At 38.6% G+C, this 27,562-nt stretch overlaps 1 protein-coding gene across 9 annotated transcripts in view; it reads left to right on the plus strand.

The window, feature by feature from the left end:
• The window catches only part of FANCC (FA complementation group C), a 265,045-nt gene that overhangs the window by 200,732 nt on the left and 36,751 nt on the right, over positions 1-27,562 (plus strand). For all 9 annotated transcript variants that reach the window (XM_087444295.1, XM_087444301.1, XM_087444298.1 and 6 more), the window contains 2 exons: positions 1,911-2,075; positions 23,860-24,016. In XM_087444295.1, coding sequence (XP_087300421.1) covers positions 1,911-2,075; positions 23,860-24,016 — 322 coding nt within the window. The remainder of the gene's footprint in view (positions 1-1,910; positions 2,076-23,859; positions 24,017-27,562) is intronic.

Raw genomic sequence — 27,562 nt, forward strand, 5'->3', positions numbered from 1 at the left:
ATTACTAGGCTTTGTCTTTGCCTTTGTATCATGAACACCACAGGCAGCCTTGAATATAGTGAGGGTTCAAAAAATATTTATTAAACGAATAAAAATACATTCACTGAAGAGGACATACAGTGGATAACAAAGAAACATACTCAATCTCGAAAGTTATCAGGAAAATGCAAGTGAAAGCAATGGGATAATTTTTGTCCAGATTAGCAAGAAATAAAAATAACGAGAATAATATCACTGGCAAGAGTGGAAAGGTAAATTGGTAGTCTTTTGGAATGCAATTTAATATGCAAATATTCACTGACGCACAGTCGGGCCTGTGCAGGGACACCACTGCAGCAGAGTTTGTAATAGTGAAAAATTAGGAGAAACCTAAATGCCTGTAAATAGAGGCACTGTTAAATTATAGGACACATACTTTTTAATAATAGCAAGTCCAAAAATTGAGGGACTGTATGTTCTATATCGTGGTTCCATTTCTAAGTTTCTAGATTTATGATTATATATGAAAATACCTAGAAAAAGATCTAATAGCATACATCCCAAACTTTCATTTTATTGATCTCTAGTTCATTTCTTCATTTAACATCTATTTCTTGAGCATGTAGTATGTGTAAGGAGTTGTCCCCACGTGCTAGGAATAGAGCAGTGAGCAGAATAGAGAAAAACGCCTGCGCTCCTAGAGCTGATATCCTAGCAGGGAGAAGCAGACCAGGAACAGTAAACAAGTAAATACATTATAGGTCAGTGATGAAAGGACCCTGGAGGAAAGTGAATCAGGGTGAGAGAGAGAGAAAGTACACAGAGGGGTAGGAGGGCACTCGCTGTGTTAAGCTCTGCTGTCCAGTGGAACTTTCTGCGGTAACAGACAGGTCCTGTAAATATGCGTCATCCAATACTGTGAGCCACTAGCCTCATGTAGCTGTTGAACACTTGATATGTGGCCAGTGCAACTGAAGAATGGAATTTTAAATTTTATTTCATTTAAATTAATGTAAATTTAAATCGCCACGTGTGGCTTGTTGCCACAGTATTGTCGGTGCGTTTATATGGGATGGTCAGGGAAGCCTTCACATAAAGCAACATTTGAGCTGAGACCTATAAGAAATGAGGCTAGCCATGTGTTCCAGGCAGAATGAACAAGAGGGCCTTATCTGGAGTAGTTGGAGGCCTGTAAGGCCGGAGCAGAATGAGCAGGGGTAAGTGTGGAAGGAGATGAAGCCAGAGAAACAGAGGGGGCCCCATCATGGAAGGCCTCCGCGGCTAGTGTAAGACTGTGTGTGTGCTCTGTGTGAGAAGTGAAGCCATTGCAAAGCTTTGAGCAGACCAGTGAAGTGATCTGATTTTTTTAAAAGGTTGCTGGAACTGTTCTGATGGTAAATGATGAGGGTGAGGGCAGAAGCAGGGAAAAACTTCGGAGGCTCGTACAGTAACCCAGGCTGAATGTGAGGTTGAATTAGGGGGCAGTGATGAAAGTGTAGAGAAGTAGTCAAGTTAATTGACAGTAATTACCGCTGGATCAGATAAGGGGCATGAGAGAAAGTGAGGAGTTGAGGTTGAACTTCAAAGGCTTTGGCCTGAGCTCATGAGATTGGGAGCACTGGGGGAAGACAATATTTGGGGAACAAATTCCAGAGCTCTGTTTTGGGCATGGTAAGTTGAAGGTGCCTATAGATAGTTATGCCCAAGTCCTGACAACGAGTGACTTTAAAATGGGAGCTTCAGCTGAAGAGTTTCTTCCTAGAGAATTGAGTAAGAGAAGAGAGTTCATAGATGGGTTCGGGTAGCCCTCTTTGTGTGCGAGGCAAAGCAAGTGACCTGTCATCAGCCTTTTCAGCATGAAGATTTTATGTCTCTAATTAAACGTGGCTCTAATATTTGGGTAATTATTTCTTATTTTATTTAATCCGTAGAATGGCTCCTGAACGAGTAAGGTCCCTGTCACGAGTTTGTGTCCCACTTGTTACTCTGCCAGATTTTGAACCACTGGTGTTGGCTCTGCTCACCTGCCATGGACATGAACCTCAGGAGGTGCTGTGGCCTGAGTTCTTCGGTGCTGTGAATGAGGCCTTTTTGCTGTAAGTGATGTCTATTTACCCTATCATCCAACTTTGTTTTTCCTTTTCTTAGAATACTTCAGTATGTTGGAAATGCAGTTTTCAAACGTTTTGGTCTCAGTGCTACTTTACCCTTTTAAAGATTATTGAGGATCTCAATGAGCTTTTTTTTTAAACGGGGGTTATATTTATCAATATTTATCATACTTGAAATTAAAACAAATTTTTTAAATATTTATTACTTCATTTTAAAATAACAATAAATTGATTACACGTTAACACAAATAGCATATTTTTATGAAAAACAATGATCTTTTCCAAGAAAAAAAATGTTTAATAGGAGTGGCATTGTTTTACATTTTTGCAAATCTCTTTATTGTCTGATGTAGAAGACAGCTTTGTTCGCCTACATGTTCTGCATTCAGTCTGGTGTGATGTGTTGTTTTAGTTGAAGCATATGAAGGAAAATCCAGCCTTACACAGATATGTAGTTGGAAAAGAGGAATATTTTAATAATATTTTAAATATTTAGATATTAAATATTTTAAATAATTTAGAATATTTTAAATTCTTCAGTAGAATAATTGTAAATATTCTCCTTGGATACCCTACCAAAATTTGAAAATGGTAGTTTTTTAAAGGTTAGCTGCAATGTGGAATCTGAAATTATATGAATGAGCTTTTCATACTGTTAAATTAAAATGCATTGATCTGTCTTGCGCTTTCACTGGATCTTTTGCCCAGGCAGGATTGTGTAGCCTTGTGCATGGTGCATTTGGAAATATTGGTTCATTAAGTTATGCAGATCTTCCAAACATTTGACACATTTCATTTTACAGTATCAAAACTGACATTCATTCCCATCACCACTAATCTCATCAGAAATGTCTTTAAGTATTGGGGAGCTGTCAAGCTCATGTTGGCGGAAACAAATTTTCCAAGATTCTAATTTCTGCTTAAGAATTCAAATTTAGCATTGGCTACAAATACTGTCAGTTGTTTTCCTTGAGGTACTAGGGTCACTTTGCTAATTTTTGAGAAAGTATGTGCCAAACACTCAAGTGTGAGTAACCATTGTTTGTCTGCCAGTCATTCTTTCAAGTCAATTTCCATGAAAAAAAAATGTCGCTAGTTGATCTGGCAGCTCAAACAGTCAGACAGGTATTTTTCTTCTAGACAACCATAGTTTTTATGTCACAGAGGTGCTTTATGCATACTTTCCTTCTCACCACACAGAATTTTTTTTAATAAAAAGTATTCTCAAGGGTAAAATTTAATAAGGTTAATATTTTATACTGCTTCACCAAACACATTTTTATGTGAAACTGGCAGTGTCTTTACTGTGAGTATGGAGTGGTGAAGAACACACTGACTGCCATCCCTGCTCTGATTTGTGCCCGGCACTGCAGTTTTACCCACAATTGCTTCTGCACTGTGAGTGCAAACATTAGCACAGTTGTTCAGGAAAAACCATGAGACTCAAAATAATTATTCAACACTTTAAGTATTTCTATACCACGTGTATATATTGCCAGTTTCACCTAAAAGAGCTCCTGTCCTTAGTTGGTGCTGATACCATATGAATACAAGCAACACAGCTAGTCCAGCCATATCTAGAGATTCCATTTTAAGGCAGAAATACAGTTCTGTTGATGAAATGTTGACTTATCACATCTACGTTTGAATTATTTAATTCCTTTTTGTTTGGACTCTGAATGATTGGTCTCAAATTGATGCCGCAGTTAACTAGCACTATAATGGTATTTGAAAACATTTTATTGAATGAGACACAATCAGGTAAATTATCAACATCTATAAAGCCAAGGAAAGAATAACTTTGCTCATATTTGCTTTTCATTGATAGTTTAGCCCACTTCCTTTGCAGTAGATGTCTCCCTCCCATGAGTCAGAGAAATCTCTGATGTATTGTTTTCATCTTTTCCCAGTGAAACAGCTGTGGAATGAGAAAGTGAATCTTTTAATTCCCTTTGTAAAGCCAATGGTCCATTCTCAAATATAATAAAATTTATAAATAAATTTTATTTTTGAATAAAATATCATTAAATTCTGTTTAAAAATCTAAAAATATGTTATATTTATATATAAATAAAAATATAAATACATATATTTATATCTAAAATAATTTATATAAAATTACAAAAGTTTTCAAAAAATTTTAAAATAGTGTTGCAAAGTAAGATGACAAAGTGTACTCATTCCATGTTCTTGTTTCCCTTTCTTGTGCCTACAAGAGCAAGTATCAGAATATTTATTTTTTTTTTTACATTTTTTTCCAGCTTTATTGAGATATAGTTGACATATAACATTGTGTAAGTTTAAGAAGTGCAATGAGTTAATTTGACACAGTTTCATGTTGCAAAATGATTACCACCATAGGGTTAGCTAACAGCTTGATCATGTCACATAATTACCATGTCTTTTTTGTGATGAGAACATTTAAGATTTACTCTTTTAGCAGTTATTTCACTTAGCATAATGCCCTCAAGGTCCATTCATGTTGTCACAAATGGCAGGATTTCCTTCTTTCTCATGACTGAGTAATATTCCATTATATATGTATGTATATGTATATACATATAAATATGCCACATTTTCTTTATCCACTCATCTGTTAATGGACACTTAGGTTGTTTCCATACCTTGACTATTATGATTAATGCTGTAATAAACATGAGAGTCAGATATCTTTTTGATATCCTGTTTTCATTTACTTTGGATATATACCCAGAAGTGGGATTGCTGGATCATGTGGTAGTTCTAGTTTTAATTTTTTGAGGAACCTCCATTCTGTTTTCCATAGTGGCTACACCAATTTGCATTCCCACCAACAGTGCACAAGGGTTCCCTTTTCTCCATGTCCTCGCCAAGACGTATCGCTTCTCTTTTTGATGATAGCTATTCTAATCAGTGTGAGGGGATATTCATTGTGGTTTTGATTGACATTTCCCTGATTATTAGTGATGTTTAGCACCTTTTTTTGTACCTGTTGGACATTTGTATGTCTTCTTTGGAAAAATGTCTATTCAATTCCTCTGCCCATTTTCTAATTGGATTGTTTGGGGTTTTTTGCCATTGAGTTATAGGATTCTTTATATTTTTTGGATATTAACCCCTTATCAGATATATGATTTGCAAATATTTTCTGTCATTCTCTAGGTTGCTTTTTCATTGTGTTGATGATGTAGAAGCTTTTCGCAGTGTGGAAGCTTTTTAGTTTGATGGAGTCCACTTTTTATTTTTACCTATGTTGCCTTTGCTTTTGGTATCAAATCTGAAAAATCATTACCAAGACCAGTGTCATAGGAGATAACTATGTTTTCTTCTAGGAGTTTTATGGGGTCAGGTCTTAAACATTCAATTCTTTAGTCTATTTTGAGTTGATTTTTGTGTGGTGTAAGATAGGGGTCCAGTTTCATTCTTCTGCATGTGGCTATCCAATTTTCCCAACATCATTTATTGAAGCAACTGTCTTTTCCCCATTGTGTATTCTTGACTCCTTTGTAGTAATTTGACCATATATGCGTGGGTTTATTTCTGTATTCTCTATTCTGTTTCGTTGATCTGTGTGTCTGTTTTTATGCCAATGCCATAATGTTTTGTTACTACAGGTTTGTAATATAGTTTAAAATCAAGGAGTGTGATGCGTCTAGCTTTGTTCTTCTTTCTAAAGATTGCTTTGGCTATTTGGGGTCTTTTGTGGTTCCATACAAATTTTAGGATTTTTTTTTTTTTCTGTTTCTGTGAAAAATGCCTTTAGAACTTTGATAGGAATGGCATTGAATCTGTAGATCACTTTGGTTTCTCTGAACATTTTAACAATATTAATTCTTCCAATCCATGAGCACGGAATATCTTTCCATTTATTTGTGTCTTCTTCAGTTTCTTTCATCAATATCTTATAGTTTTCAGTGAACAGATCTTTCACCTCCTTGGTTAAATTTATTCCTAGATATTTTATTCTTTTTGATGCAATTGTAAATGGGTTTTTTTTTAGACAAACTGTTGTTAATATATAGAAACACAACTGATTTCTGTATATTGATTTTGTATCCTACAGTTTACTGAATTTGTTCATTAGTCGTAACAGTTTTTTGGTGGAGTCCTTTAGGGTTTTATATATACATCATGTCATCTACAAATAGAGACAGTTTTACTTCTCCCTTTCAGATTTGAATGCATTTTACTTTTGTTTCTTGCTTAATTCCTCTGGTTAGGACTTCCAGCACTGTGTTGAATAAAAGTGGTGAGAGTGGGCGTCCTTGTCTTGTTCCTGATCTTAGAGGAAAAGCTTTCAATTTTTCACCATTGAGTATGATGTCAGCTGTGGGCTTGTCATATATGCCTTTTATTATGTTGAGGTACATTCCCTCTATACTCACTTTGTTGAATATTTTTATCATGAATGGATGTTGAATGTTGTCAAATGCTTTTCTACATCTATTGAGATGATATGATTTTTATTATCCTTCACTTTGTTAATGTGGTGTATCACTTTGATTTGCAGATGTTGAACCATCCTTGCATGCTAGGTCATTGTGTATCATCCTTTAATGTATTATTGAATTTTGTTTGCTAATATTTTGTTGAGGATTTTTGCATCAATATTCGTCATGGATATTGGCCTGTAATTTTCTTTCCTTATAGTTACCTTATATGGTTTTGGTATCTGAGTAATGCTGGCCTTGTAAAATGAGTTTGGAAGTGTTCCCTCCTCTTCTGTTTTTGGGAAGACTTTGAGAAGGATTGGTATTAATTCTTCTTTAAATGATTGGTAGAATTCACCAGTGCAGCCATCTAGCTGGACTTTGTTCGGAATTTTTGATTACTGATTCAATGTCCTTATTAGTAATTGGTCTGTTCAGATTTTCTATTTCCTCACAATTCAGTCTTGGTAGGATATATGGTTGTAGGAATTTATCCATTTCTTCTAGGTTGTACAATTTATTGGTCTATAATTGTTCATAGCAGTCTCTTATGATCATTTGTATTTATGTGGTATCAGTTTTAATGTCTCCCCTTTCATTTATGATTTTATTTATTTGAATTCTCTTCTTTTTTTCTTGGTTAGTCTAGCTTATCAATTCTTTCTTTCATGGATTGTGCCTTTGGTTTTGTATATAAAAGTCATCACCAAACTCAGGGTCATCTAAGTTTTCTCCTATGTTATCTTCTAGGCATTTTATAATTTTGCATTTTAAATTTCAGTCTAGGATCCATTTTGAGTTAATTTTTATGAAGGGTGTAAAGTCTGTGTCTAGATTCATTTTTTTGCATGTGGATGTCCAGTTGTTCCAGCATCATGTGTTGAAAATACAATCTTTACTCCATTGTACTGCCTTTGCTCCTTTTTCAAAAATCAGTTGACTGTATTTATTTAGGTCTATTTCTGAGCTCTCTGTGTTCTTTTCCATTGACCTAGTCATCACTGCCACACTGCTTTGAGTACCATACCTTTATAGTAAATCTTCAAGGTAGTATCAGTCCTCCAGCTTTGTTCTTCTCCTTCACTATTGTGTTGACTGTTTGGATCTTTTGCTTCTCCATATAAACTTTAGAATCAGTTTGTTGATATCCACAAAACACTTTGCTGAGATTTTGATTGAGATTACATTGAATCTATAGATAAAGTTGGGAAGAACTGGCATCTTGACAATATTGATCTTTCTATCCATGAATATCTCTCCATTTGTTTACTACTTCTTTGATTTTGTTCATCAGAGTTTTTTAGTTTTCCTCGTATAGGTCTTCTACATATTTTGTTAGATTTATACCTGTGTATTTTGTTTTTGGGGTTATTAATGTAAATGGTAATTTCTTTGTAATTTCAAATTCCACTGGTTCATTGCTGGTATATAAGGAAGTGATTGACTTTTGTATTTTAACCTTATATCCTGCAGTTTTGCTATAATCGTGTGTTAGTTCCAGGAGTTTCTTTGTCAGTTCTTTTGGATTTTCTACGTAGATGATCATGTCATCTGTGAACAAAGTTTTATTTCTTCCTTCCCAATCAGATACCTTTTGTTTCCTTTTCTGTTCTTACTGCTTTAGCTAGAATTTCTAGTATGAGGTGGAAAAAGCATGGTGCCTGGGGACATCTTTGCCTTGTACCTGATCTTAGTGGGCAAGATTCAAGTTTCTCACCATGAAGTATGATGTTAGCTGTAGGTATTGTAGATATTATTTATCAATTTGAGAAAGTTCTCCTCTATACCTAGTTTACTGAGAGTTTTTCTGTTGAATGGGTTTGGATTTTATCAAATGCTTTTTCTGCATCTATTGATATGATCATGTGATTTTTTTTCTGTTTTAGCCTGTTGATGTGATGGATTACATTAATTAATTTTCAGAAGTTGAGCCAGCTATGCATACCTGGAACAAATTCCACTTGGTCATGATGTATAATTCTTTTTATACATTGCTGGATTCAATTTGCTAAGAAAATTGTCCCTCGGTATCCGTGGGGGCTTCCAGGACCCCCTGTGGGTACCAAAATCCACAGGTGCTCAAGTCCCTTACATAAAATGGTGTAGTATTTGCATATCACTTACACACATCCTCCCATGTACTTTAACTCATCTCTAGATTACGTATAATACCTAATACAATGTAAATGCTATATAAATAGTTGTTATATTATATTGTTTAGGGCATAATGACAATAAAAAAGTCTGTACATGTTCAGTACAGATGCAGCCATTTTAGGCCTTTTGATCCATGATTGATTGAATCCGTGGATACAGAACTCGCAGATATGGAGAGTCAACTATATTTTGTTGAGGACTTTTGTACCTATGTTTGTGAGAGATATTGATCTCTAAGTTTGCTTATAATGTCTTTGTCTGCTTTTGGTATTAGTGTAATCCTGGCCTCATAGAATGAGTTAGAAAGTATTCTCTCTGCTTCTATCCTCTGTAAGAAATTGTAGAGAATTGGTATCATTTCCTCCTTAAATGTTTAGTGAAACTCAGCAGTGAATCTATCTTGGCCTGGTGCTTTCTGTTTTGAAAGGTTATTAATTGTTCATTCAATTTCTATAATAGATATAGGCCTACTCATTCTGTTTCTTCTTGTGTGAGTTTTGGCAGATTGTATCTTTCAAGGAATTGGCCCATTTCATTTAGGTTATCAAATTGGTTGGCATAGAGTTGTTTATAGTGTTCCTTTATTATCCTTTTAATGCCCATAGGATCTGTAGTGATGTCTTCTCTTTCATTTCTGACATTAGTAATTTGTGTCCTCTCTTTTTTCTTAGTTAGCCTGGCTAGAGGCTTGTTGATTACACTGATCTATTCCAAGAACCAAATTTGGTTTCATTGATTTTTCTCTATTGATTTCTTGTTTCCAATTTCATTGATTTCTGTTCTAATTATTATTTCTTTTCTTTTGCTTACTTTGCATTTAATTTGCTCTTTTTTTTCTAGTTACCTAAGGTAGAAACTTAGATTATTGATTTTAGATCTTTGTTCTTTTCTGAATATGTGTTCAGTGCTATAAATTTCCCTCTAAGCACCGCTTTTGCTGCATACTACAAATTTTAATAAGTTGTGTTTAATTTTCATTTAGTTCAAAATAATTTTATATTTCTTTTGAGGTTTCTTCTTTGATCTATGTATTACTTAGAAGTGTGTTGTTGAATCTCCATGTAATTTGGAATTTTCAAGTTATCTTTCTGTTATTGATTTCTAGTTTAATTCCATTGTGGTCTAAGAGCAGACATTGTATGATTTCTATTCTTTTAAATTTGTTAAGGTGTGTTTTATAGCCCAGAATGTGGTCTATTTTGGTGAATGTTCTATGTGAGCTTAAGAAGAATGTTTAATCTGCTGTGGTTGGGTGGAGTAGTCTATCAATGGCAGTTATATCCAGTTGATTGATGGTTCTGTTGAGTTCAACTATGTCCTTACAGATTTTCTGCCTGCTGAATCAGTTCGCTTCTGATAGAGGGATGTTGAAGTCTCCAACTACAATAGTGGATTCATCTATTTCTCTTTGCAAGTCTATTATTTTTTTTCCTCACATAATTTGACACTCTGTTGATAGTCACATGCAAGTTAAGGATTGTCATGTCTTCTTGGAGAGTTGACCTCTTTATCATTGTATAATGAGCTTTTTTATTCCTAATAACTTTCCTTGCTTTGAAGTCTGCTCTATCTGAAATTAGTATAGCTATTCCTGCTTTCTTTTGATTAGTGTTAGTGTGGTATATTTTTCTTCATCCATTTAGTATTAATCTATATGTGTCTTTATATTTAAAGTGGATTTCTTGTAGACAAGGTGTAGTTGGGCCTTTATTTTGATTCACTTTGTCAATCTCTGTCTTTTAATTGGTGTGTTTAGACCACTGAGGTTCAAAGTGATTGTTGATATAGTTGGATTAATATCTATTGTATTTGTTACTGTTTTATGTTCATTGCCCCTGTTATTTGGTCCTCTTTTTGTCTTCCACTCTTCTTTGTTGCCTTTTGTGGTTTTAATTGAGCACTTTATATGATTCCATTTTATATCCTTTCTTAGCATATTTGTTACACTTTTTTTTTCAACCTTTTTTAGTGACGGCCCTCAAGTTTGCAATATACGTTTATAGCTAATCCAAGTCACTGTAACACTATACCACTTCACAGATAGTGTAAGTACCTTATAATAACAAAACAATCCTAATTCCTCTCTTCTGTCCCTTGTATCATTGCTGTCATTCATTTCACTTATATATAAGCATAAATTAACATATATATACATAAACATATATAATTGAATACTTTGTTCCTATTATTATTTTGAACAAACTGTTATCTATTACATCAATTAAAAATAGGAAAAATAAAAATTTTTATTTTGCCTTCAGTTTCATTGCTCTTTATGTAGGTCTGAGCTTCTGACCTATATTATTTTCTTTCTCTCTAAAGAACTTTTTTACAACATATCCAGCAAGACAGATCTACTGGCAACAAATCCCCTCAATTTTTGTTTGTCTAAGAAAGTCTTTATTTCTCCTTCACTTTTGAAGGATAATTTCATGCGGTACAGAATTCTAGATGGTGGTTTTTTTCTCTCAACACTTTAAATATTTCACTCCACTCTCTTCTTGCTTGTGTGGTTTATGAGAAGTTGGTTGTAATCTTATCTTTGTTGCTCTATAGGTAAAATTTTTCTCTCTCTGGCTTCTTTCAGGATTTTTTTCTTTATCTTTGATTTTGTTATACTTTCAAAATGATATGGCTAGGTGTAGTGTTTTGGAATTTATCCTGCTTGGTGTTCTCTGAGCATTCTGGATCTGTGATTTGGTGTCTGACATTAATTTGGGAAAATTTGTTGTCATTATTGTTTCAAATATTTCTTCTGTTCCTTTCTCTCTTGTCCTTCTGGTATACCCATTACACATATGTTACATCTTTTGTAGTTGTTCTACATTCCTTAGATATTTTGTTCTGTTTTTTTCAGTCTTCGTTCTTTGTGCTCTTCAGTTTTCAGGGTTTCTGTTGATATATCTTCTAGCTTAGAGATTCTTTCTTCAGCCAGTCTATTAATAAGCCTATCAGAGGCATTCTTCATTTCTGTTACAGTATTTTTTATCTTTAGCATTTCTTTTTGGTTCTTTCTCAGGATTTCCATCTGTCTGCTTACATTGTCCATCTCTTCTTGCATTTTGTCTACTTTACCTATTAGAGCCTTTAGCCTATTAATCATAATTGTTTTAAATTTCCACACTGATAATTCCAACATCCTTACCACGTCTGGATCTGATGCTTGCTCTGTCTCTTCAAATTGTGTTTTTTTCCTTTTGGTGTGCCTTGTAATTTTTTTCTTGATAGCCAGAAATGATGTACTAGGTAAAAGGAACTGCAGTAATGTGGCTTTTTGTAATGTGATGGTGAGGTGTGAGGGGAGGAGAAGAGTTCTATAGCCTTATGATTAGTGAGCTTATGCCTGTGGACTGTGAGCTTCACAAGAATTTCTCAGTTTTTTCTACCCCCTTAGGTGGGACAGGATGGCTAGAGCCGGTGGGAATTGGTTACGTGCCTTCCCCCAGTAGGTCAGGCTCTGGCTAACTGGTTTCCCCTGAGGGCTGGCTTTGTTAAGAACAGAGGGCTCTGTTGTATTTAAAAATGGTTCCTTTTCCCCACTTCCTGCCTAAAGCAGGAGTGGACTTTTCTCCAGCTTACTCTGAGAACCAGTTCGAGCTCTTGGAGCTTACAATATTACGTCACAATATTTTGGGGGCCCCTCTATGACCGGGTTCCCCTTGAGTTTTTAACTCTCAGAGCCTCAGTCCACACTGAGCCTCCAGTCCTTTGCTAATTACAGTTCATGTTTTCCTACCCAGCACTGGTTCCCGTGATGGCTTCTGCTTGTAGATCTCTGCTCCAGTAAGCCATGAATCCCTGTATTCACTTACCTGTCTCTCTAATCTTGGGGGCGAAGGTTTGCCCTGTGTCCTCTCCTCTCTTAAGGATGCAAGAAGAGTTGTTGGTTTTTCAGCCTCTTCTGCTTTTTACTTGTTGTTAGGACAGAGTGGTGACTTCCAGGCTCCTTACACGTAGAACAGGAAACCAAAGTTTCTATATTGTGCATTTTAAAAAATATAACTACAATACCATTAATATATCTAAAAATTGAAACTAATTTCTTATCATCACATATTTAGTCAGAGAGTAAATTCTCCTGATTCTCTTAATTTTTTTTCCAGTTGGTTTGTTGGAATCAGAGTCCAAAGTCCACACATTGCATTTGGTGGATAGGTTCAGAAGTCTCTTTCAATTTGTAGGTTCCCAATCCCTCTTTGTTTTTGTTTTGCAAATTATTTGTTGAAGTAATATAGTTGCTTTTCCCCACTCTTTAGGTTATAGAGCATTCTACCATCTTGAATGTGATAAAGGGTGCAACCAACCCCACACCGGCTTCAGATGCTCCCTCGGTTTCTGTATACAGCTGGGCCTATTTTATTATTTTTTGTTTCTTTGGCCTGTTGTATTTTCCTGCACCAGGACCACTTTGTTTTAATGGTAGAGTCTTTCTAATATGCCTAATATAAAATAGGGCTAGTACCCCCTCACTTCTCTCCTTTTCAATGTTTTTCTGGCAAGTCTTGCTTGTTTTATCTTTTAAATAAACTTTGAAATCAATTTGTCTGGCTCCAGGAAAGATAGCTAATGTTATTTGGGGGGAGGCTCATGTTAAATATATAGATTAACTGAGGGAAAACTAGCGTGTTTATGATGTTAAGGCTTTCTGTCCACCTGTGCAAGAACACTTATGTCTTTCCATTTGTTCAGGTTTACTTTTGTGATCTTAAGGGAGTGTTTTATATATTTTCCATATATAGGTTTTAGACATTTCTTATTCCTAAAGTTTTTTGTTTGTTTTTTTTTAAAGTTTTATTGTGTTATTCGTTTTGTTTTGGATTTTCTGGCGGTAATAAGTATTTCTTCTCCCCATATTCAAATTGATTTTTATTATATTGTTGCATCTAGAAAATGAACAATGTCAAAACCTCAAAAACTTTTGTTCAGAGGATGTAGTTACCAGTAGAATATTTGCCATTTTTTCATGTATAATTCTTAAAAGTTAGAATGTATTTTAATTTCATTTTATATAAATGTTATAATCCAGAAATTTGTTAAGCTAAGATTTAGAAAGAGAAATGGAAGGTTAAATCATTTGATGTTTAAAAAAAAGGTCAGAACATAATTTTTATGGTTAAAAAATATATAAAGTCTTTTTTTCTACCTACTCTAAACCTCTGTCAAAATTTACCCAATAAGTCTGAATTTCCTGAGGAGTCTGATCAGTTTTCTTTGCTATTCACATAAGATACTGAGTGATAATCAATTTGAAAGTTAGTGTAATATGATAAGTATGCTTCACATGCATATGGCCCTTCACATCAGGTTCTAATGGCTTACCCCACCAATTTTCATTTTTCACACTCCAAAGCAGTTTTTCAAAGTATTTGCTTTTAAGTAAAATGTTCTTTGTCTTTCACCTTGGTAGCTCTATTTCTGATTTATTTAGTAATACATTTCGTCAAAGAATATGGTCTTAGCAACCTGTATTTCCAGTCTTACTTTTTCAACAAGAGTTGAGTTAAAGGGAAATGGGAGGAGAAGACCCGTCGGCATCCACTGTGAAACCCCACAAAGCTGTTTCAGAAATTACTGGCAGCGAGGAGGAGATGTGCTTAGAGAATAGCCACTCTTACTCCACCCGCAGTGCTCAGATGGAAAGCTGAGGGCAGCGGCTCCGTGAGTAGCCCGAATTCCTTTGCTGTTTATTTTACTTGTGATAGCATTTTCTCCCTCAGCAACTAATAAGATTTATTTGATTTGGAAAATTATGTGTGCTAATCCATAGGGGACAGACTGTCCAGAAATGCTGGGTGGTCTTCAACTTGTCCAATTCCTATGGCTTCAGCTCAACAAGTTCCCCAAGCAGTGGCGTAAGGGCTGGAGCCTTTCCATGGACACTTTCCCATAGACGGAGTGTCCCAGCCACATGTTGACATGGGGAGGCTGATTCAATCAGTCAGTGAAAATTACCACCCCCATCCCCGTCACCCCTCTTCCTCCAGCCCCTTGAACATGTGCTGTGTGGTCATTTAGAAACCACATACTTTCTTTGACTGATGTGCCCTGCCCTGTGTTTAGCCTTCCAACTATTTGCTTACCCAGTACATGAGTGGAATTTCATCTGTTATACAATTGGCTGGGTGTCTTTGGCCTTAGCTTCCAAATACAGTCATATATTTTCAGAAAGGGGCTGCCTGTCTTCTTTTAAACAGCAGATGCTTGCCCCTCTCTGCAGTGTAGCTAACCTGGAGGAATTTTTTCATGTCTTCGCCTAAATGTTAAACGTAACTTCTCAAGTCTGTCCGTGGGGTTGCCATCATAGCTACCTGCAGGCTGCAGATTGTATAAAACCTTTCTGGGAGGGCTCCTGAAATCCTTTCATAAGTCTGTGGAGTACAAGTAATTCATCATGACATGCCCTCTAAGGTAAATCTAAATCCATTGCTTCAAAAATATTGAGAAGTTTGATGATTGGATACAGAATTTTTTCTACATACCAGAATGAATGAGCCAGTGAACAAATGGAAGAAAAAATGGATGTATGACTGATCAACCAACTGACCTCATAGGGTAACTGTGAGCGTGAAATAGTGTGACCTTCTAATTTATAATCTAGACCATAACACTTTTGAGAGTTAAAAGGGGTGCCTTTTATAATTATGGTCGGATAACAGACATAAACCTGTCCCCAGCACACCGGGACATGTTTAAATGGGTCCGGTGCCTGTAGTGTGCTTAGCATAGTGTCTGGCACCCAGAGTAAAAACTCAATAACTGTTAGCCTGTTGCTATTATTATTATTGACTTTAATAATAATAATTATATTATTTTTGATAGTGTTTTCTTGGGTTTTCTCAAGCTTATATCTTTTCCTTTTAATGAAAATATCATTGAACTAAGGCCAGATGTAAGCTAAATGCCCAATGCTGACAGAGCTAATACAGCTTCCAAAGATGCTTAATAAGAAAAGAGGGCCGGCTCCGTGGCTTAGCGGTTGGGTGCGCGCGCTCTGATGCTGGCGGCCCGGGTTCGGATCCCGGGAGCGCCCCGAGGCACCACTTCTCCGTCCAACGTGAGGCCGAGTCCCACGTACAGCAACTAGAAGGATGTGAACCTATGACATACAACTATCTACTGGGGCTTTGGGGGGAAAAAACTGAATAAATAAAATCTTTAAAAAAAAAAAAAAAAAGAAAAAAAAGAAAAGAAAATAGGGGTTGGCCTGGTGGCATAGTGGTTAAGTTCGCAGTGGCGGCATCCCATCTACAAAATAGAGGAAAGATGGGCACAGATGTTAGCTCAGGGCCAGTCTTCCTCAGCAAAAAGAGGAAGATTGGCAACAGACCTTAGCTCAGGGCCAATCTTCCTCACAAAAAAACAAAAAAAGAAAGAAAGAAAGAAAGAAAGAAAGAAAATAAATTATAAGAAAAGGCTGACTTTCAGCCAGGCTTCTAGTTTTGTGTTTTTTCAGCTCAGATAAGAAAAATCAGGCTTTAAATGTTGTCAAATAATATAGGTAAATGTCTAAACGAAGAAAAGCTAGTGTAATATCAAAGACAGAAAGTTAGCAAAGAATCAGTAGTAACTAAAACTCCATTTTTATTTATCCATTTATTGAGACCGCTTGACATCCTCTTTTTTTTTTTTTACCTTAATATGATTTGATTACAAAGTTAGTCATTGAAAAAGTTTACTTTTCAAATAAAAATTTGCTGATATTGATTTGTAATAGACATTCCAGTAGGTTTGGGTTTGGGCATTTCCTTTGCTTCATATTGCTGCTCTTTGCATTGAGAAGTGATTTCTCTGCACATATAAGTGTTAATAATGGCTCGCTTTCCTCAAATTTGATATACTTCTTAGATCGAGTTTTCATGGAAATACCCCTTTAGGATGTAATAGAGATATTCTTTCCAGTTTCTTGGAATTAAGTAGTTCTGAGAAAAGTTGATCCCAATTTTTGTGGGCTTCTCTGGCAGCCCAAACAGCCCTGATCTCTTTCTGGTTTGAAAAGGTAGATACTGTGTGCATTTGTCTTGAGTGGGGAACCTCTTTCCGCTCCTCCTCCTTTACCTTCCCTACCAATGGGCACTGCCCTCAGGAGGAACCTTTCTTGCAAAGAATTAATTCCACATAAAACATTTAGAGCCTAAATTATTTAATAAGCAGCTGGACCAATTTCTTTACTTACTACCTGTCTTTGGAGAGGATGGCAAACAACTACCTCAATAAATTGAGTACTTTGGAGGAATTAAGTACAGTTTTCTGAATGTCAAGGAGGCCTCTGTCTAGAAGAGTCTAAGAGCAGGAGAGGTTGGACAGGGCAAAGTGTCCTGTCCAGGCTCCTCTGCTTTGTGTCAGAAATTGTTACTAAAACTCAGATGTTCTAAATAAAAGCACTGACTGGGAGCCTATTCCTGAGTGTTTTAGAGGAGAAAATTATAATGTATTACACGTAAGCCTCAAACGCCATATCATTTTCCTAAAACATAGCTATAAGGCAGAAAACTTCCCGTGATTATTAGGTAGGAATTTTGGAGAGCCAAGTTTTTATCTTATCCTGTTTTTCTTGAATTTGCCATTTTCATCAGTATCCAGACTAGATGGATGGAACAAGTATAGTTAGATGAGAAAAAGGACAGCCTTAGAGTTTCTATGACTAATACATGTTGAATAGAATGAAATTTTTCAGTGTCCCTAAAAACATTTTTTTCTTTTTTTTTCTTTATTGGCTCTTTAAAATTTCCTCAGAAATATATATTCATTTTACCAGGTCAAACAATACAATACAGAAGTATGTGCAGAGGATGTTAATTATCCCTTCCTTATCACCCGCCAGTACTTCAGGTAACCATACCTTATACCCTTGCAAACATATAGAAATCTATATGAAATAATTCTCTCTCTTTTTTTAAGTAGCTTTTTTTTACCAACATATCTTGGATATCCCTCAAGGGATACAGATCCAGCTCATTTTTATAAAATAGGAGCATATTCCCTGATACGAATAGACCTTAATTTATTCAGTTATTTGCCAATAGATGCATTCAAGTTTTTTGTCTGTATAATATTGTTGCAGTAAATATCCTCCAACTGATGCTTTTATTCCTGCCAAGCAGATTCACAAAAACATGGTGATGAAGGCCAAGGATATGTGCATTTTAGTTTATTAGGTAGTACCACATGACTTAACCAAAAAGGCAAAGCCATTCCCTGTCCCACCTCTGACTCTGAGAATACCCGTCCCCTATACCTCCTCCAGCACTGGATGTTCTCGTTCTTTCAAACTTTTGCTGATGTGAGGGTGAAAATGATATCTCCTTGATGTGTTAGTTTACCTTTCTTTACTATTAATAAGGTTGAAAATATGCATTTTTTATTGGCCATTTGCATTTCTTCTTTTGTAATTTGCCTTTTTTCCCCCTAGTTTTATTGAGATATAATTGACATATATTGTAATTTGCCTTTTGTATTTCAAAACCAATCCGGAACACATTTAGAACATTGTATATAATACGAATGTATTGGTCCAACCAAATTCTGTTATGCAAGTGTATTAAGATCATATTGCTTTGGTGATTTCTTCATCCAAGATTGATTATAAAGAGTTAATTCCTTGATGTTTTAGAGCAAAATAGATTTTTTTTGTTAATAGATGATTCAGATATTAAAGATGCATCCATAAATTTAATCATTCACAGCAATTATAGACTGTGCTCTGAATCAAGGGTAATAAAAAGATGATTGTTAACATACACAGTTTTCAAACTGTGTGAGAACAGAACAAAAATATTATGTACTTCTAACTTGAGTATAGAACTTATGCAACTCCTATGTAATTTGTAACTAAGCACTATCTTTTTTTTTTTTTTTTTTTAATTGATGTTTTAATGGTTTCTAACATTGTGAAATTTTGGGTTGTACATTTTTGTTTGTCCATCACCACATATATGACTCCCTTCACCCCTTGTGCTCACCCCCCACCCCCACTGCCCTGGTAACCACAGTCCAGTTTTCTCTGTCCATGTGTTGGTTTATATTCCACATATGAGTGAGATCATGCAGTGTTTGTCTTTCTCTTTCTGGCTTATTTCACTTAACATAATACGCTCCAGGCCCATCCATGTTGTTGCAAATGGGACGATTTTGTCTTTTTTTATGGCTGAGTAGTATTCCATTGTATATATATACCACATTTTCTTAATCCAGTCGTCAGTCGAGGGACACTTAGGTTGCTTCCACTTCTTGGCTATGGTGAATAATGCTGCAATGAACATAGGGGTGCATAAGCCTCTTTGGATTGTTGATTTCAGGTGCGTTGGATAGATTCCCAGTAGTGGGATGGCTGGATCATAGGGCATCTCTATTTTTAATTCTTTGAGGAATCTCCATACCGTTTTCCATAGAGGCTGCACCAGTTTGCATTCCTACCAGCTGTGTATGAGGGTTCCTGTTTCTCCACATCCTCTCCAACATTTGTTGTTTTTTGTCTTGGTGATTATAGCCATTCTAACAGGCGTGAGGTGGTATCTTAGTGTTGTTTTGATTTGCATTTCCCTGATGATTAGTGATGTTGAGCATCTTTTCATGTGCCTATTGGCCATCTGCATATCTTCCTTGGAGAAGTGTCTGTTCATTTCCTCTGCCCATTTTTCTAAGCACTATCTTTTAATTTAGATAGTCGATGAAACTACCATTTTACAGTAGCTTCCTTTTTACATTTGTTCACATTTACCTACTGCTTATTCTCAACAGCTCGTACCTTTGTGCTGCCGGGCATTGCTCAGCCGCTGTGACCTGGTGGTAGAAATCACGCTAAGGCACATGGCTGCTCAGAGAGCTTAGCAATGGTGCCGCCTCTGAAGAACTTACTGAAGTGAGAAACTTTTCTAATGATGTACATATTTATTTCATGTGGATCCTGAAAAAGATAAGGTCTGATGAGAGCAGGTCAAATGACATCCCTGCTATTTGGGAAGGGAAAAGCCACTGAGCAGCCAAGTTCTCCCCTCTGCACCTCAGAGCTTCCCTGTCCCTCAGAGGCTTTCTGGCTCCATGACAGAGGCTACAGGCACCCTCCCTCCACTCCCAACGGGTGTCCTACTTCTTCTAGAAAGCTGGACAGAAACCTTTTTCCAGGAGTTTAACGTGGCTAAAATCGGCTGACAACCTGAACTTTGAAAAGACTTCCCTAAACACCAAACGGAGTGAACACAGGGTCCAGGCATCTGGCTTACCCAGGAATGCTTGCTATACACTCCCCAGGGCCCACGCCCCATTTTCTGAGCAGCACCCTCCACTCTCCTGACTGCAGAGGTAGAGAGGCTTATATATAACCTGAGGCTAAGGACCAGCTTCAGCATCAGACTTTCTGGGTTTGAATAGTAGCTGTGAGACCTTGGTCCCTCTCTGACCTCAATTGCCTTGTCTATAAAATAAGGATCATAATGGGACCTGTTTTGTAGAGTTGTTAGGAGGATTGAAATACGAGTAAAATGCTTAGTGTCATTCCAAGTAAGCCCTTAATAAATGGCAGCTACTGGTTCTTCAGCCTGTCCCTCTCCTCTGCGTCTGGCCCATCCGCAGTCAGCCTTGCTGTCCTAAAACACCACCTTCCAGGAGCACACAAGGCTACCACCCCTGTGGGCCTCCTGGTGTTGCTCCCATCACAGCCGTCCCTCTGAAGACCTGTCTGCAATACTGGCTGCACTTCCACCTCCTCTCCTCATTGATTCTGCTTTTGTCTTCCATCACTCCATCAAAACAGTATTCTTGGGGAGGCCACAAAGGGCCTGAGCAAAGCAGTGCTCGTGGTTCCCTCCGCGTGTCCTCAGTCTCTCAGCAGTGTTGGTCTCTGCCGGGCCTGCCTTCTCTTCCTTGGTGACATGTTCTCTGCTTGTGTGTCTTCTGCCTGTCTGGCACTCCTCCTTCTTCTGACTGCAATTCCTCTTTCTCCTCTACCTGTTGGCATTCCTCAGGGCACAGACCCAGGCCCTCTTCTCTCCCCACTCAGACTTCTCTCCCTTGGGCTTCTCCTCCATTCTCGTCCTGTTCCATACCAGCTGGCAGCTCCCTAATGTATATATCTTCAGCCCAGACCAATCCCAGGAACTTTCAACTTAGTTATTCAAGGATGTATTTTAATATCTCTTTTTGTGCCTCAGACATTCTAAATTCACATACCCCGAACTGAGCTCTTAGTAAATCCTTTGCAAATCTTATCTTTCTTTCTTTCTTTCCATGTGAGTAAATGGTATGTCCATCCATCTTGTTGCTCAAGAAACCTGGGGCAACCTTGATTCCTGCCTCACCTTTACCATCTCTCATCAAATTCATTGCTAGTTTCTCTTGATTACTGCTAAAATACATTTCAGGTACTCTTCACTCCTTCTCCGCTGCCACCCGGGTCAAGCCAGCACCAGCTCCCCCTGGACTTCTGTTCTCCCTGCGTCCATCCAACCCTGGTCCCTGCGCTCAGTTCTCCAGACAGTAGTCAGAGTGATCTTTGAAATGTCAGTTGGATCCTAGCACTCCTCTGTTTAAAACCTTCTGGCCAGAATCATCAGAGAATAGAATCCCAAACCCTTCCCTTCCCATGGTACCCCACAGCCTCATCACAAATACTGCACCTTTGCTCGCTGGGGCTTTTCTCTTCTCCTGACCTTGCTCTTCCTGTCTCATGGCCATCATGGCTGCCATTCCCTCTGCTAGAATCCCCTTCCTGCTACTCTTCGCCTACTAATCCCAGCTCAGCTGGAGAGGCTCTTCCTGACCCCCAGATCTAAATTGGGCCCCTCCTGTTCTTCTCTCTTACCTCAGCCTGTCTTTTGTTCCTTTATCACAATTTGGTGTATGTATGTATACCTCCCACTGGGCCCTGAACTGCTAAGGGTCTGTTTTGTTCCCAATTGTTTGGCCTGCACCTGGCACATTGAGTGCCACACAGGAAGTACTCAGTCATCTTCCTTGAATGAACGACCACCAGCTCCTTGCCATTGAGTGTAATAGGGGAGGTTGCAGGGGTCCTGGTGGTCTGGTGGTTAAGATTCGGCACTCTCACCACCACGGCCTGGATTCGTTTCCCAGTCAGGGAACCACATCACCCGTCTGTCAGTTGTCACACTGTGGCGGCTGCGTGTTGCTGTGATGCTGAAAGCTCTGCCACCAGTATTTCAAGTACCAGCAGGGTCACCCATGGTGGACAGGTTTCAGTGGAGCTTACAGACTAAGACAGACTAGGAAGAAAGACCTGGCCACCCACTTGCAAAAATATTGGCCATGAAAACTCTTGAATAGCAGCAGAGCATTGTCTGGTACAACACCAGAAGATGAGAGGATAGCACAAAAAGACGGGGCAGGGTTCCACTCTGAGGGACACAGGGTCACTAGGAGTCGGAATCCACTCTATGGCACTAACACCAAGGCATGGGAATGGCAGCCCAAAGCACTGATGCCACAATAGAGGACATCTAGAATGTGCACCCAAAATGTGTCAGGTGATGCAGGGTTGCCAGGTTTGGAGAGGTGAGGGAAAGGGATCCTGCAAGACTTCCCAGAAGAACTGAAGCTCAGGGTGACAATGTGAGATCAGAAAGAGAGTCAGAGGAGGGCCGGCTGTCCATCCCTTTCTCCTGCCCTTCTGCCTGCTCCTGTGACAGTCTCTCCAACTCTTCAGCTTTTTCTAGTCTTGCCCCAGAGTTAATCCAGGACAAGGTCTACAGGAGTTATGCTGAAGAAGAAGAAAAATAGAAACCACTAGTAATTGCTACCCTGTGTCTCCCACCTAGTCATTTCCTGCCCCTGTACCCATTCCCTGGGCTTCACGCCAGCTCCTGCAGAGAAATGGTCCAGAAGTGATGGTGAAGGGAAAGACATTGAAGGGGTTGTTGGGTAATGGGGAACCTTTGTGCCCCTAGCTTTTTTTTTTTTTTTTTTTTTACTTGTGAGGAAGATCAGCCCTGAGCTAACATCCATGCCAATTCTCCTCTTTTTGCTGAGGAAGACTGGCCCTGAGCTGACATCTGTGCCCATCTTCCTCCACTTTATATGGGATGCCGCCACAGGATGGCTTGCCGAGCGGTGTGTCGGTGCGCATCCGGGATCCGAACTTGGGCCGCCAGCAGCAGAGTGCGCACACTTAACCGCTACGCCACGGGGCTGGCCCCAGTGCCCCCAGCTTTTGTTTTTCTTATTAAAAGCAGTAAACATCTTTGGCAGAACCTGAAAGCACTCGGCTGTCTGTGATGCCGCATTTGAAAGGGCAGGAGACCCTGGAAGAGCAGGGCTAAAAGAAGAAAGGTCAGTCCCAGCAGGCCAGGACAGGCCCAGTCTTCACAAGAGGGCCTGTGGGGCAGCCATGCTGCTGTCCCAGAGCCACTGCCAGTGGCTCAGTTCGCATAGATGTCTCCCTCACGCTCCCTCCTAGGAGGGGAAGTAGATCCCCTGATTCACTGATCTGACACAGGAGGAACTTCCAAATACATTTTCTTGTGGAAATGTAGCTACACAAAATGGTTGGGGTCTGTAGAGTATAATGGTATTAACAGATCAACTATGGATCAACCAGGCCATAACCACCATTCATGAAATTGTTACTAAAGAAAAACATATTGTAACTTTCAAGCAACAGATTTACAATACAGTTATTGAGCATTTGCTAGGTATCAAGCACTGTGATAATCACTGTCCGTGCGTTATCATTGCATTTGATCCTTCTGACAACATTATGAGGAAGATACGCCCATTTTACAGATGAGTAAACTGAGATTTGGAGGTTAAGTAACTTTCCCAGGGTCATACAGTTAGTAAGTAGTGGCTCTAGGACTCAAACCCTGGTCTGATTCCACATCTTCACCATTGTGATGCACTTTCAAACATAACTGTTGCTTAAATTAGGTACTGCATTCACCTGAATATCTCAAGGCTTTTTTCCATCTGACTTTCTATCATTCTCTTTCTTCCATCACTATATATTTATCCTTTTTGAAAGCATTCTTTTCCTTTGAGCATTTCTCTAATTTCTTGAGTTGAAGTGGAAGCATATTCATGTTATTTTGCAAATGAATACTTGGTAAATATTCATTGATACTGTAAATATTAACTATGACCATGAGGAAAAGAAAATTCACAAATTGGATTTGTGATTGCATTTTGAACTCTCTTAATCTTCTTTTTTCAGTAACCCATTTCTATTTAAAATTTTGTTCATTTCTTGCTTAAAGGAAGAAGATTTCTCTCCCCACGTCAGCAATAGTCTGCCTCTGGCTTCGGCACCTTCCCAGCCTTGAAAAAGCAATGCTGCATCTTTTTGAAAAGCTGATCTCCAGTGAGAGAAATTTTCTGAGAAGGATCGAATGCTTTATGAAAGATTCATTGCTGGTACGTGCTGGGCTTTGATGAGGAGAAAAATCTTTAAAGAGGATGCTGGGTATCATCTCTTTTAGTAAAAGCAAGGGAAAGTATAAACAAGAGACAATTGGCAGCTTCTAAAATAATCATGTATCTACATTTTATTTTAAAAATACCTAATGTAGGGGCTTTTCTGCATCCTTGGAGCTTGTATTGGAAACAGGGAGAGATTCAAGGTTTCCTTGATTGTTGTACCTTATACTGTGTATTCCCCAGAATTGACATGAGGGCAGACTTTGTTAAAACAATATTTATTTCCACATGAAAAGTAAGTTTTAAAAAATGAAAATCTTATTAGCAAGAGGAGGAATAAATTAACAAACAAAACCATTCAAAAAGTAAACTTTTAGCTCTTCACTACAGGAAAAATAAAGTACTTAAGAGAAACAAAACAAAACCCTAGAAATATGGTTAAAACAACTAAGAATTCTGTAAGTTCTCTTTTGATGTAAGCCTGTCAGCCTTGAACCCTCGCTCAGTGCAGTTGCTCCCTCCCTGTCTCCCCTCATACTTGCGACTTCTCAGGCCTGGGAAGTCTGGGGCTCAGTGGGCCGAATGGGCCCCATTTTCTAATCCAGCGTCAGGTGGGTCAGCTCACAGGCAGTCTCAGAACCTGACCAGTCGGGGTGTTTTCCCTCTGTGGGAGGCAGCTCTTGAATTTATATACACTTTTGTAAGAACGGGAATAATGACCAATGCGCCCTGAAAAAACAATTCAAAACCTGCAAGTACCGTGCTCCTGGGGCATCTGTCTCCCAGGAACCTCAGTGGACTCACTCAGTTTCCTCATTAGCTTTTGTAATCTGGGAGAGATCTGGCACAGAGATTTTCTTCCTGTTGTACAGATGGAGAAAATTAGTTCAGAGGGAGATGTTGGACAGTCAGATCTTAAGTTGGTGGCTAGGAAACGGTAGGAGAGAGTGTTCACCTTCCCCACTGAGCTGAGACTGGGGCGGCTGAAGCCCTGTGCATGGAGTGCTCTGAGGTTGGCCGAGTTTACACAACCCCTACCTCCCAGACACCTTCTGTTTATTTAATTCAGTTCGAACTTCCTGTTTCCTTTCTTTCTCTTTCAATTTGGACACTTGTAAGGGAATCATAATTTAATCAGTTGCCTTCTTCCTATATCCTATTTCTCTTTATAGGTCTCAAACATTCTCCACCAGCTCACACATGTGATTGTGTTTGCCTTCTCCCTTACTTCCTGGGCTCCTCTCTGCCTTCCCGTTCTGGGGCCTCTCAGGTGACTATGGACAGTGTTGGAGGCGCCACTGGCCATGCTGCTTTCACCTGAAAGTTAGGTGAAGCCAATTGATTTGAAGTTTACAGTGTTTGATAGGAAGAAAACAAAGGAAGGAAGGAAGATAGATATAAAGAGTGAGAGAGCCCAAAGAGAGTGTTTTTAAGGAAAATTACTACTTGACCTCACCATTCAAAAGAGTTGCATATTAAGTCAAGAAATAAGAATGCACCTTTTATGAAAATAATTGCAGTATGGGCTGGCCCAGTGGCGTAGTGGTTAACTTCACGTGCTCTGGCGGCCCTAGGTTCACGGGTTTGGATCCCGGGTGTGGACCTACACACTGCTCATCAAGCCATGCTGTGCTGACATCCCACATACAACATAGAGGAAGATGGGCACAGATGTTAGCTCAGGGCCACTCCTCCTCACCAAAAAAAAAATAAATAATTGCAATAAAATTTAAAATAAAGGCTGTGAGAAGCCCCCTAGGAGCCCATTCCAAGTATTACCTTTATTATCAGGTAAATCTCTTTATTTCTAACTTAAATGTACATGCTATAATTGAATTTTCTCTGGTCCTTTTTCGGTGGCAAAATATAGTAACTAAGCTATTTCTTTGCTTTCAAGGTCCTGATTAAATTTTCTTTAAGTCTTTTCCATATAGAAAAATTTCAGTTCCATCAACTTTTCTAAGTTGGTTTGATTTCACAACCTTGTGGTTCTTCTCTGAACCTTCTCCACGTCCTCTTTAACTTGTGGCCCTCAGGCCTGAGCAGCACTTCAGCAAACACAGGACATCGCGGCGAGGCGAGTGAGAGAGAGAGAAAGCACTGTTAAACATTGCAGTGTATAACCTTCAGTTTCCGGTGTATAGTTTAGAATACTCTCCCCCAGTCAAACTGCTTCGAAGTCAGTTGATTTACAAAAGTGTTTATCAGGATCATGTGTGTAAGGATTCAGAGCTTCCATGATGGTTAAAGGGGGATTCCAGAGGGTGTTATTTGGTTTAATTTATTGTGGCACTGGCAGGATGTGACCTCTCTGTGCCTTATGGTTCAAGAAGGTAATTACAATACAGAGCTAGAAGTCCCTGATTGGCGTGGGCTGTCCTGTTTAGGCATCTGGGCCTGCAGTGTCAGAAAACCAAGCGGGCTGGAATAGGCCTGTGACGTGACTGAGTGATTAGAAGGGTAACCTGAAGAACCTGCTTCCTAATTGCATCATCTGATTCATTTATCTCAGCACAGTATCTTGGGGCAGTGACAGGCCCATGCAGAAGTGTCAGAGAGATCTTGAAGACTCAGATAGCACGGGACTGCTGTGCTTTCCTCCAGAAGAAACTTGATGCCTATTACATTAGAGTTGGATTCTGAGAGTAATTAAAGTGTGATGGTCTATGTAACTTGTATTTTATATGGAGCACGGTTAATTATGTTTCCATCTCTTGGGACTATCCAGAATTAGCCCTCGAAATTCTATCGTGACCAAAATGTTACAAAAACAAAAGATAAAAGTGTGGTACAGGTTGTACAAAGTGAAGTGATCTCCCCAAATGTTCCTCAGCCTCTCAGGGACTCAGAGGCCTGGCATTTTCCATTAAGACTTGTGGATAATAAGGTGCTAATCTAATATCACTTGAGTTCTAAATGCATATATGTTTTTGACTTCTAAAATAAAGTTTTTAAAACTTGTTTACTTTTGAGACTCACCCTTTGGCTTCCATGGGCTGGACTGCCCCCAAGTGCATGGCCACCTGCTGCATTTGGTGGCTCCTAAATAAATTGTGTTATTCACCCCAGTTTGTCATTTACTGTGCAGACTGACACTTTTCAAAAGCAGATAGTCTTGTGTTTCCCTTGACAGAGCAGGCACTGGAAGACCATAGTCCATAGCTTCAGACCTGACCTTAAAAACTGATGTCACCAAAAGCAATGAAAGCCACTTGCTAATTATGCAGCTTTCTTGGCGCTGTTTGGCTCGCCCTGAATCAGAAGGATGTTATGTTTTCCAGTTACAATTGTGTTTGTGGAGCCCAGAAAGCTATTGTTTATATTCTACATTTGAATGAAAAGTGCTGGCTGGGTGGCAGGGTGGCAATGTGCTTGGCTGCCCTGCGGCATGCCAGGACTGGGATGTGCCCTGGTTCCCATGCCCTCTCATTCGCTCCTTCGTCGGCTGACCCCATGTGCCGCCTGCCCCTCAAGCTGAGTCCAGAGGAGCTACTCCCTTGCCTTTACAGACAGATTTGCCCACAAAAGAGCAGGGAGCAGAGG

This window comes from Ceratotherium simum, chromosome 20 (assembly GCF_057802395.1).
Source record: "Ceratotherium simum simum isolate JZ-2026a chromosome 20, ASM5780239v1, whole genome shotgun sequence".
Lineage (NCBI taxonomy): Eukaryota > Metazoa > Chordata > Mammalia > Perissodactyla > Rhinocerotidae > Ceratotherium > Ceratotherium simum.